Source organism: Falco rusticolus, chromosome 13, assembly GCF_015220075.1.
Source record: "Falco rusticolus isolate bFalRus1 chromosome 13, bFalRus1.pri, whole genome shotgun sequence".
Lineage (NCBI taxonomy): Eukaryota > Metazoa > Chordata > Aves > Falconiformes > Falconidae > Falco > Falco rusticolus.
The window spans coordinates 1,930,592-1,942,616 of NC_051199.1; the positions used below are offsets into that span (position 1 = coordinate 1,930,592).

General features: G+C 56.4%; 1 protein-coding gene across 1 annotated transcript; it reads right to left on the minus strand.

Annotated features, from left to right (window-relative positions):
- Positions 1 to 1,747: 1,747 nt before the first annotated feature.
- Positions 1,748 to 10,201, minus strand: LOC119156856 (galactose-3-O-sulfotransferase 2-like). The gene is made up of 5 exons (XM_037407236.1): positions 10,134 to 10,201; positions 9,343 to 9,417; positions 4,830 to 4,940; positions 3,279 to 4,230; positions 1,748 to 2,605 (listed from the first exon to the last, which is right to left on the minus strand). The coding sequence occupies exons 1-5, from the start codon at positions 10,199 to 10,201 to the stop codon at positions 1,748 to 1,750; spliced, it is 2,064 nt and encodes a 687-aa protein (XP_037263133.1).
- Between the last annotated feature and the right edge of the window lie 1,824 nt (positions 10,202 to 12,025).

Below are 12,025 nucleotides of genomic sequence, written 5' to 3' on the forward strand. Positions count from 1 at the left end.
ACGGCTTTTCGGAGCCGGTGCGGGGTGCGTGTGTGGGGCCGGCTGTGCTTTGCATGCGAGTGGGCATGGGGGGGTGCGATGCTCGGGGTGTACGGGTGTCCCTGCCCTGGGTCACCTTGGCAGGAGCTCGGGCGGGGAAGTTCTGCTCCTGTTTACTGAGGTGCAAGCAGTGAGTAAGGAAGTGGCACCCAGCTCAAATCCGGAGCAAAGGTGTCGGAGGCAGGTTTGGTAGCTGGGTGCCAGCCCTGCTCCTCCCTGCACCCCTGCGATGTCCCCTGTGCATTTTGGGGGGATGACTGTGGCTCACCTGTGGGATTGCCCTCTGGGGCGAACTGCAGCCCGCCCAGGACCCAGGGAAGAGCTGCACCTCTGCAAGCCATGAGGCCGCACTGCATCCCGACAGGAGAAGCGAGAGAAGGGACCAAGGACGTGGACAAGCCTCAGAAGTGAAACTTTAGGGAACAAAACGCCCCAAAACCTGAGCAGCAAATGCCCCAGAACCAAGGCCCGCACGGTGCCCGGCTGGGTGCTCGGCACTGCTGGTCCCTCGGGCTTTTATCCTGGTTAAACCGTGAGCCAGAGACAGGGCACCCTCGGGTGGAGACCAGCACCTTTGAGGCTCCACGTGGCTGGCCAAGGGAGAGCCTGGGGTGCTCGGATCCCCTGGCAATTTTTTCTGAACCTCTTTTAGTTTGGAAATCATACTGGAAATCCTGAGATGGGGCCTTTGTTTATCCAAACTGATTTGCTGGCTCTGCTTTTGATTTGAGGATAAGCGTAGGATGTGAAAAGTGAGGTTGGCTGGCCCACCACAGCCTGTTCTTGGGGTATTTTTCCCCAGGCAGTGCGTAGGGTATTCCTACCCTCTCCAAGTGGTGGGCCAGGATGCATGGCTGCAGAGATGCTCATGAGATGTCTCCCAGACACGTGGGTATTTAACTTGCAGCCTGACACCGTGGCGTCGGCACCAGCGCTGGGGTAGGGTGCTGATCCTACAAATGCAGCGTACGAGCGCAGGATCCGAAGGCAGTGTATAACCACAGAGGCAGGGCAAGAAAAACACTGATTTTATTTTTTTTTATTTTTTTTTATTGTTTCTAGAACATCCTCAGACGTTTGAGGTCTGTTTCTTGGGCTGCTGGGGAGATCGTCTACAGGGCAGATTGATGTAATTAAGTGGAACTTAATGGGAGTGACGGTGAATATCGTTATTTTTAATTAAGAAGCTGCTTTTCCAGCAGCATTAGGGCGTAGTGGAGGAGAGCTGCAGCTGGACAGACTGACTTGTTCCTAAGCTGTAAATCAAGCTTTGTGGCTCTGATTTATGGCTTTGCCCTGCACTGTCATGGCCTTCGGCACAGGGCCGAAGACTCGGGCTGCCGTCCTGGTTCTGCCCTTGCGGCTGGAGTCGGTGCCACGCAGCACAAAGCCCCGGGTGGCCTCGTCCATGGCTTTGGCCCCTGCTCAGGGGTTTTGCCCTGTTTGCTCATGACCTACCCTGAAGAGTCATGTTGCATCGAGCCCCTGGGACCCCCGTGGCAGCCCGCCCCGCTCCGCAGCAGCTTGTAGCACCCAACATGTGCGCAGTCCTGCACAGGCAGAGGTGACCGGGGGCTCTCGGGGGCAGCACGGTCCCTGCCTGCCTGTCCCTCCCGGGGCACGAGCAGCCCCCGAGCCCAGGAGGCGGGTGCCTCACTATCCTCAGCGAGGGCAGCTGGAGAACGATGCCTGGAGGAGACAAGGAGCTTCAGTTTTGGGTGCCCGCCAGCCTCTGATGCATGGCATTGCCGTGCTGAGAGGGGGTGGGGGGGTGGGTTCGGGGGGGCTTCTGGGGAAACTGCTTCTCATAGAGAGCCCTGCTGTACTGCAGCTCCGGTGTCACCAGCCGCCGGCACATGTGCTCCATCTCCTTATCCAAGCCCTGCTTGAGGTTATAGCCCAAGATCTTTGCGCTGCCGTGCTGCAGTGGCTGCAGGGAAGAGTCCTTGATGTCCTTCGGGGCCACGCTGCCCATCCCTTGCAGGCAGACCCTTGCCAGCTCTGCCTGCCTCTCCCGAAGCGCCTTTACTTCCCGCCGCATGCGCTCCCTGCCAATGTCTTTGTCGATCCTTTCCCAGAAGGTCCTGTTGAAGTGAGTGTAGATTTCCCAGTCCAGCCTGTTCCAGTCCTTTATCTTCTCCGCAATGGTGTCTGGGAGAGGGGACTTGGTGCTGCTGTCCCTGCTGTTGAGTGGGAAGAAGACGACACTGTCCAGGTCCCAGCAGAGCATCTCCTTCAGCAGCACCATGGACTCATCAAAGTACTCTGTGATGAGGACCAAGTCGAAGGACGCCTCAATGGCCTTTATCATCAGTTGCACCCGCTCAGCAGAGACCTCTCCATTGGGGTTGAAGCCAAAGTCGAACGTCATGAGGTTCCTGGCATAGTGACTGTCAGTTTTTGTGGGGTTGTAGTAGTGGTGGGGCTGGCTGAGGAACTCCTCCAGGCTGTGAACACGGGAGAAAGCCGACGCGCCCTTGTAGTACACAAAGGAGGACTCCATGAGCTGCACAGGGTTCCTCAGGATGGAGAAGTAGACGGCTGAGCTGGACACCACTTTCTGCACCTGCGGAGGAGAGAAAGAAGGTTTTGAGGGTGAGGCTGGGAGAAGGGACCTGCGCACAGCCCTGCGCTCCGCTGGGAAGCAGCAACGCCCGTTGGGGTTGCAGATGGTGGGTGCTGGGGAGCATTTCAGGGTGCAGCTGGTCAAAGGAGCACTTGTGCCAGCTGTGGGGACACAGGGAGAGCAGTGACCAAAGCTCCCTGTGACATGCTGTCACAGCTGGGTGGCCTGTCCAGGCTTGAGACAGGTCTTGTCCCCTTGCCTTTCCCCAGATCCGCCAGCCCTGGCATCCAGAAGGGTACATGCTGGGCACAGCTGAGCTGATCTAATGTGCTTAAGGTGCTCTCCTCTTGCAGCTGGTACCCTCTGGGCCTGTCCAGGGAGCAAGACATCTCCAAGGGCCCACCAGACAAGAACGAGATGATAGCTGCTGACTGCTACAGATGATGTCTCCTGGCTTGTCTTGGGTCACAGCAGAATGATTTACCAAACCCGGTTACAGAAGCTCTTAGGAAATGCCCATAGCATGCAGGGCACCCAGGGACAATCCTGTCTCTCCTGAGCTTCATCCCTGAAGAGTTTATATGCTCTGCAGCTGTCCCGCTTTGCTCCCCACAAGCCCCCTCTCTCCCTCCTGCCGCTTGCCCCTCCCAAGGCGTTGTGGCTTTGCCTGTACCTCCGGCTGCAGGAATCGCATGTGGTGGCAGAGGATGTTGAACTGCCGAGGGCTCCTGGGGGAGAAGCCCTGCACGAACTTCGCCAAGAAGTGGTGCGGGTAGAAGAGCTGGTTGCCACCCCCAGTGGGGAAGGCAAAGGTGAGGTTGTGCATCTCACCGAAGCGGAAGAGGATGTTCATGACGGTGCTACTGGCGCTCTTGTGGACTTTCAGGAAAACAATGTCAGTCTTGGGCTTACACGTCTCTCCTTGGGAGAAGAGCCCTACAGCCTTCTGGCCTTCTCCAAGTGTCACCTCCCCAACCTTAGAGACTTCTGTCCAGCTTGGGAAAAATCCCCTTGCCAGGTCTGTCTTGTAGAAGTCCTCTGTTTGTGGAGGTTGAGCTGAATTTGGCACAGCACGTTTAAGCAAGTTGCCCCACTGGTGGTGGGGGGAACCTATGGCTGGAAGCTGATACTGGCTCCGTACCACCACCTGCATCGTTCCTGGTGGTGACGTTCTCCTGGGCTCCTCTGCGATCATCCTGTTTGCAAAGATCATGAACTTGCTGGTGACAGCATCAGCATCTCCCAAAACTGTAGAGATCCTCCCAGGAAGCCTTGGAGAAGGACCCTCTCTGTTTGCTTTTCTCAGGCCAGGAAGTTGGGATTTCAGTCTCACGGATGAAAGATGGGCTTTCACCTTCTTGCTGCTCTTCACAGGCTGCCCCGTCCAGTGCTCCTCTTGGCTGCCTGGGCTGCTTTCCAGTGGAGTCTCCTGGCTGAAGTACAGCTGCATCTGAAAAACATCCTGCGCACTCTCTGTCGAAGTGGGGTCTGGCACAGCTTCCCTCTGCCAGTGCAGGGAATCGTCCTCCCACAGCAGGCTGGGGGTCTGGAGGGCATAGCTGAGCTGCTTCTGGTGACGGTCCATGGTCCGCTGCAGGGCACGCTCCAGCTCGTGCTGGCAGTTTCTGTAACAGGGAGGACGCGAGGCTCAGCTGCAGAGGATGGACGGAGCATGCAGAGAGGGCAGCTCCTCTGCAGCCCAGACCCCCGCCCTGCAGGCACCCCAGGACATGTTCCCCTGTCTTTCTTGGGGTGGGTGAAGGACTGGACCACTGCCCCGGGAGGTTGGGGTGGGTGCAAGAAGAGAAGGAGAGGTCAGCAGTGACGTGCTAATGCCCCTGTCCCACTGCAGCACGGTGGGCTGGTGGAAAGGGGCAAAGGATGAGGAGGCAAGGAGACAGAAGGGCGGGTGGCTTGGAGAAGCCGGAGGGAAGTTTGCAGATGACCCCAGGCTGGGAGGATGCTCAAGGGCTGTGGGGTGTTGAGGCCAGCCAGGTCAAAGCCCAGAGCAGCCTGGTCTGAACCCAGGGTGGGTTCAGCTCTGGCCAGGGCGTAGGGGTTGGACGTGAGAGCCCCGGAGGGGTCCTCTCCCACCTGGATTTTCCTTCCTGTCTACAGAAGACACTGTTGGGTGGTCTTCAGGAGGGCAGTTTTGAGCCCACCTCAGTGGTCAGCGAAAGGTCGGAGGACAAGGTGCAGGTTTGCAGTCCTGTTTGGGACCTACCTGGCAGGCTGCAGCTTCTCCATGACTTGAAGCATGACCAAGAGGAGGATGAGGAGGCTGAAGAAGATCCAGAGCCGAGCTGTCTGGCACCTGTATATTGCTTTCAGATTCCTGCAAGGAAGCAGACATTTCAGACCGTTAGTAGACAGAGGAAATGTGTGTGTGAGGCAGAAGGAACAGATACCTTGAAACTTAAAAGAAAATTATATTTTTTTTTTTTTAAGGTCATGCTTTCACAGGTGGAAGAGGTGCAGAGGCAGCGATAACCGATGAAACTCAGAGGCTGTGCTCAGGCCGTGCAGCCTAGTGGAAATTTCCAGCTGGGATACAAATATCGCACCGAAAGGTAAACAGCGATAACTGCCAAGTCCCTTGGCTGCACGGGGACACCTCACCGGCACCGCCTGAGCTCCCGTGGTGGCTCCCCGAGCAGCAGGAGCAGGCACTGCCGGCGTTTTTCCTGCCTTGCCCTGTCTAGAAACATCAGGACCCCATCTTTATAAACAAAGGCAACAAACTGTTTTCCCTGCTTTCCCCTCCTCTCAATGCCTACTGTTGGAGGTGATGGCCACCTGCGCAGGCTCCAGCTGGGGCTGGTTGCGATGCCACCGCGGTGGCCCCAGCCGTGCCTCTCCGGCGCCTGACCTGGCGTTCGGTCTGGTTTTAGCCAAGTCTACAACAGCAGCGTGATTTCTTCAAGTCCTCAGCACTACGCTCTGGGGTTTTGGGTTGTGTGCGGGGACATTCAGGCCATGAAAAACATCGCCACAAGACTTTATGGTTGTAGGGCTTGCAGCAAACTCCTGGTGGAGCTTGACTGTAGCCTTAATCTTAAGTGGAGCAGCTGGGCAACTAAGCTCCCTGGAAATAAGGATTAGTTTGCATTTCATTTCTGCTGGTTTCTACCCAGGGAACCTACTGTTGCCTAACAGGAGATGATTTGTACCGAGAACCTGGTTAGATCTCCTGTTGTGGGCTCCTCCTTGGGTGGGGGTCCAGCCTGCGAGCCCCAGGTGTCGGCTCTCCCCCTCTCAGAGGCAGGGAGAGGCACAGGCTGCTTTGCTGAGCATGAAACGGAGGGTTCCGAATAGGAGGATTTAATGGAAGCAGAGATTTGGCCAGAGCTTTCTTGGAAGCCACGTTCTGACAGCTGATTGATCTGTGTTGGCATTGCCCGCTTCCTTTAGCCTTCTGCCTTGGACCAAGAGGCTGAGCCTGGGAGTGCACAGACCTGCTCATCCCGGGGCGTCTTCATCTCCCTCTTTACCTCCTACTCTCAGCAGCCTTGTGACACGTGGGAGAAGACCCAGCCTGAAGAGCTAGCAATGGTGCAAATACGGGCTGTTGGAAGCGATCACATGCATCCCACCGCTACGGGTCAGGAGTCTGGGTTTGCTGTTGAAAAACTGGATTTTCAACAGAAACAGAAAAAGTGTCGACTGTTACAGCTAACTGTAGTTTGCTTATTGCAGCACCACTTCCAGTGGCTGTGCATCAGCGGGGACACTCGCCGGTACAGTTCTGCCCTGCGCTCAGAAATGTCACTTAACTGAGCTGAAACGCTTAAGCTCCTCCTGGGAGATTTTTAATGTCTAAAGTACTTGGGACTGTGAAGGCTGAGGGGTCTTTGGTCACAGCAGTGCTGCTGAGGGTTCAAAAGGCACATTAATCACTTGCACGGTGAGCAAGCTAGTCGTCAGCAGCACCGCACCCCCCAAACCTGACGGCAGCCTGGGGGTATCCATGCTCATTTTCCACCTGAGGAGCAGACTGCCAAGCTCAGAGGAGAGACAGGTGGCTGGTGAACACACGCACAGCTCACTGCCTGGCCACGCAAGCACGCCAGGAGAACCTCCTGCAGTCAAAGAATGATGGGTAGGACGAGCAACGGATCAGAAAAATGCCAAATGCTGAAGCAGTGCTTAAAATGCCAAGATGTATTAAAGGGAAAGGGTTGAAGTGGAGATTCCAGGCTGCTGCAGAGCTGCTGCAAGGCATGGTTTGTTGAAATACCCATGTGGAAGATCACTGATGGCCAGGGAGACCAAAGAGGGAGATGGCAGTGAAGGAGGAGTTGCTTCAGGATGAAGTGATGTTGCCGGACAGAGCTCGTTGGAGACTTGATCCAACTCCTCCGTCACTCAAGGCACAGCTGATGATAAGTTTGTCTGCCTGGCCAGCCTAAGAAAAGAGGCAAGAAGGGAATGAAGATCTAACTAATTGTGGTGATTAGTGATATACCCAAACTCTCTCTTTGGGGAGATCTGCATGAGCACCAGTAGCAGAGGCAGAACGATGCAGCGCTTCCCTGGCGAGCGGCGCTGAGGTAGGCAGCGCCCTAAGCTACTCTGGTACCTGTATTTTGTATTTGTTAATGAGTAACTGTTACGCGTGATGGAGCCCTGCTGTCCTGGCGATGGCTGAACACCTGCCTGCCGATGGGAAGTGGGGAATGAATTCTTTGCTTTGCTTTGCTTGCGTGTGCGGCGGCTTCTTTACCTATCAAATCCGCAGGCGTAATTCTGGACTCGCTTCCACAGATCTTCCCGGTCAGTACTCAACTTTCAGCCTGTAGAGGACCTGTGGAAGGTTCAGATCCTTTTGCTGATAGCATGCTGCCTCTTTTGAGATTGCTGTTGTGTTGGTTGAACACCTAGTTGGAGAACACACAATGTGTTGCTGGCTGCTTGGGTCTGCTAGTGTAAAACCAGAGCCCTTGCTCCCAGCTGGCTCTGGTGGGACACACGTGCCTCAAGGTGGGTGCACTGAGAAAGGGAGAGCTGTGGCAGCACTGGGGGTTTGCACTGGAGATGCCAAGAAGTTGCACCGAAGGCAGAATAAAACCAGGACAAATGCAGCATGAGAAGACTTTGTCTTGGAGGCTGGAGCAGCTGGATGATTTGTAGCTGGACAAGGAGCCTTCAAAAGGCTTGACTGCTTTCCATGGGTGCCTCCTTCACAGCCTTCTCGCAGTTTAACATGCCAGGGTGAGATCATGGGTGTGGGTGTCTTGGTGCAGAGTTTTAAGTACTTGAGATCAAAGCACCGGGAAGATGTCCAAGATGCAGTCAGAGCTGGCGGGAGTCAACACTGCCCTGTAGGGCGGGTGGGGCTGCAAGAGCAACCCACAGAGTCTTTGGAAAAGCCTCCTGAAGAGTCCCCGCAGATCAGAGCCTGTGTGCTGTCACCTACAAAAGCGACAAAGCAGGGTGCAAAGATGGATGCAGCACCCCAAAGATGGCTTTGACTGCAAGGGCTCAGCAGCAGAGCCACAGCAGCTGAACCCTGCTGTGCTGGCTCATGGATGTAATCAAACCCATAAATGTTGGTCATTTATTTGCAAGGGATGATGCCCACAGCTGTCTCACCGCCTGCTCCTGGCAGGGGAGGGGGTGCCTGGGGTGCAGCTCGGAAGCAGGTGCTGCTTGATTGCAGCGCTGCTGCAGATGTCCCTTCCATTTTTTCCCCTCTGCCTGAGGTGGAGAGGATGACTCTGACCTGTGCCCCTTCCCCATCCAGCACAAAAATGAATGCGGCGGTGGGATGGGTCTGGGGGTGCTGGCACTTGCGGAGCCCTGCAGGGTCTCAGCCGCCTGCCGGGTGCTGCCGGCGGTGCCGAGGCTGAGCTCACCGGGCAGCTGGGCGGCAGAAAATGACTTTATTGATTTGCTGTGGCTAGATGTGCTCCAGGCAGCGAGCAGTGTTGCACGGGGGTTTCATGTGATACGTACGCCAGTGGTAGCCTGCTTCCTCTGACCATTGCATTGCAGTAAAAAAGAGAAAACGGGCACAGCGGTCCACAGGGCGCTCAGGAGAAGATAAGGTAGCACACGCTGCCTGCCTGTGCCTACCCTTGCGACAGCGGGGTTAGGAAAGACCCCGAGCCCCCAGCGCTGCAGCTTGCTGTGTGGCAGCAGGGTGTGCAACACCCCAGATACTGCAGGCACATGTGGAAGGGATGTCCTGCCCCAAAACGCTCTCCCCCAGCAAAAGAGCACTGCTCCAAAGTCAGACCTTGCCCTTCTCTGCTCCTCGTCCATCTTCTCCAAAACAGAGGCTGTGGAACGAGCATTCATTGGGTTGGCCATGGAAAAGACTTGCACGGCGACACGTTTCTACTCCACAGGGGAGTGTGCAGAGCTGAGAGTGGTGAGCCCTCGCCTGGGATGAGGCAGGAGGGATCAGCATCCTACGTGCTCCACCAAGGTCTTTGCCACTCTTCTTCCTTTGCGGTGTCAGGCCTTACAAAAGATGCGGTTTTCCTGGCTGGCATGCAGGGAGCAGCTGCCCTTGGGGCTTCACTGGAAAAGAGATCGCCCCATCGACCCAGACCTCCCCATGTTTATGTGGAGCAGAAGCGCTCCTCTGCCCATTCCCATCATCACTTCAATCTCCAACCATTTCTCAACACAGAGCGACCTACAAGGACATGACCTCTGAGTAGGATGGGAACAGAATTTCACTGAAGGAAGTAGTATTTTACTTGAATAAATAAATCAAGAAATCCACTTACGTGATCAGATGCCTTCTGAATTTCAGCATGGTGAGCTGGAGTGCCTTGGCTGGGGAGTAGGTGGTTATCGTCGGACTGGGAGAATGGAAAGCAAACACCCGGAGCCTGACTTGTGTGCCTGTGGCCGGTGGCCCCTCCCCAGGGGGAGCGCCTGGGACGGCGAGCCTGCCACGGACCTTCCCACCCGTGCCCTGCTCTCCAGCTCCTGCCCCAGGGAGTGACCAGCTCTGCTCCGGTGAGTGGCACGTTTACGCGGCCATGGCCTTGAGGGCTGCTGGCAGCAAGCTGCCTTCTGCAGACCACTGCCATGTCATGCAGAGCGGTGGGCAGGCTGTCCGGGTGCTTGTGGCCACTGTGGGGGGTGGCCGTGCCTGTTGATGTTCCTCTTTGACCCCCCATATCCTCCTGCTCTGCTCTTTGTGTTTGTCCCTTCTTGTGTCCTGCTTTTAATTCTTGACAAACCTGAGGACAGAGATGGTTTGGTCACGACTGTTTAGCTCTTGATAATCCCCACGCTGGTACAGCCTTTAGGTCTGGGCTGCTGAGACCCTGTGCAGGCTGGGTCACACCTGCATGGCACGGCGCTAATCCTCTCCAGTGCAGCCTGGCTCCATCCGCCCTGGGCTGGGGCCATGACAATCCCCAGCTCCCTCCTTTGCTTCCTCTCACTGTACTCGCTGCTCCAGGCACAGCCTTTAACCATCTGCAGCTACTGCTTAACGCATTGATGTCTTGCATTTGCCATCTGCAAACTGGCCTCCCATGTTCCCCCGAGCCAGCAAAGTCCTCACCCTGCTATGCTGGGACTGTGCTGTGCCAGGATGATGATTTTGTCCCTCTTCTGTAGCTTTTCCTCCATGTCATTCTGCTTTGAGGCTCATCCCAGCATCAGCAAGACACAGCCATGGATGGCTCTGTGTGACCAGGGGCCCTAAGCCAAGGCAGCAGGACCACATGCTTCTCGTATTTGGGCACCAGACCCTTTGGGCTGGGGTGGAGGCTGAACGGCTGTGATGTGTGCCATGAGGACCAGTGGCTCAGGCTGGACCAGGCTCCCATGTGCCTCCTGGCACCGGTGGGGAGGCCCCTGGCAACGTGCACCTTGCCTTTACCCATGCCCATGGGTCTCAGGAAATGCCTACCAGGCAGGTAAGCGACTTCCAGCCCAGACCTTGGCTTTCCCAAGGGACAAAGGGACCCATCTTCGCCCCTTCCCAGGCGCAGGCGGGCAGGCAGCTGTTCCCCGCGCCCTGGCACAGGCAGGTGCTGCCTCTCCCCGTCCACCTCATCAAAACCACAAGTTTACTGTGGGGCTGTTGAGTTCTCCACCCATCCTGCGCACTGGCTATCTACCCGGGCTGGCAGCTTATCTGGGGGCCTGGGGCTGGGTGAGAGCCATGGGTGAGCTCGCCGTTTGCAGGGATCAAACCCCTTTGTGCTGTTGGGACTGAGGGCTGGTGTTTCTCCCCGCTCCTTCCCTCTGCCACACCATGCCCCATGCAATCTGAGGTGGATATGCCTGCGTGAGGTGCCATGGTGATGTGGGGTAGGTGGCTGAGGGGTCTGTGAGCATCCCCCTGCCAGAACCCTGGGGGACACACTGTAGCTGCAGGGCATGGGGCACTTGGGAGCATCCCGAAGCTCATCCATGTGGGGGTGCCCAACAGGCCGGTCCTTTCTCCTCTTTGGTTGTTTCCTCTTGCTTGATTGTCACTTGTGGGATTTGCCATGGCTCAGCTCACTTGTTTCCCTAAGGACAAGCCTGTTTGTCCATGGAGGCCTCATGGGAGTCCTATTCCGGTATGTAATCCTGGTCGGGATCTCCTGTATTCCTGTTTGCTGCCTGGCAGCCTCTTTCTTGGGCATGACTTGACTCATCTGTGGAAGAGAAACTCAAAAGGCAGAGTTGTCTGCTCCTGCTGGGATACAGTGACGTGAAGCACAGCACGTGCTCTCATCTGCCTGCATGCTTCTGGAGTCGGGGGCCGCATCTGCCAGGCCCCCACAGCTCTCTTGGCTGCTTCTGTTACCGTGCAGCTGCATCCCAGAGAGGCTGGTTTGGAGCTTGACCTGGGTGGGATTGGGCTACAGTTGTGGACCAGCACCTGAGGGCCTTGGTGGAGATGGCAGTCATCTGAGATCACACCCGGTAGTCACACTCTCCTGCAGATGCTGGAGCAGGGGTCAAGGTACAAGCACGCAAATGTGTCTTTTGCAGACACTTGTCTTTTGCCCTCTTGAGAAGGAAAAAGTGCCCTTGCAGGAGGGTTGGGCTCTGTCTCTGCTCACCAGGCAGCTGTGTCCTGCTGGGGTGACCTAACAGGCTCATAACTTTTGCGTAGGTGTGAGGACCGTCCTGATGGTGCAGGGCTGCCCCAGCTGCCGGCTGCTGAGCATGATCCTCATAGGGCCATCATGCTGTGATGTGTGTGCACCGTCCTAGGTGGGTGCACATTGGTTACCTGGCGATGGGCTGATCTCAGCAGGAGGCAGACGAAGAGCCCCAAAGGCTCCAGTTCCTTCCTGTCCCCCATCCCTGTACTCCCACCCCTGCTTAAGGTGATGAGCAAGGAGACCTCAGCTTGCCTCAAGACACCCAGAACCTTGCCATTCTCATGCAACGGCTTTTCTACTTGGATTGTCTGTGGCTTGGAGGGGCTGCTGGTGGGTTTTTCACAGCATT

Bases quoted from the DNA above. Each gene is read 5' to 3' on its own strand.
- LOC119156856 (XM_037407236.1), bottom strand. From the start codon at position 10,201: ATGGAGGAAAAGCTACAGAAGAGGGACAAAATCATCATCCTGGCACAG. The intron at 9,418-10,133 runs GTGAGGACTTTG...CCATTCTCCCAG, and splicing joins CACAGTCCCAGCATAGCAGG to TCCGACGATAACCACCTACT. The intron at 4,941-9,342 runs GTAAGTGGATTT...GCTTCCTTGCAG, and splicing joins TTCAGAAGGCATCTGATCAC to GAATCTGAAAGCAATATACA.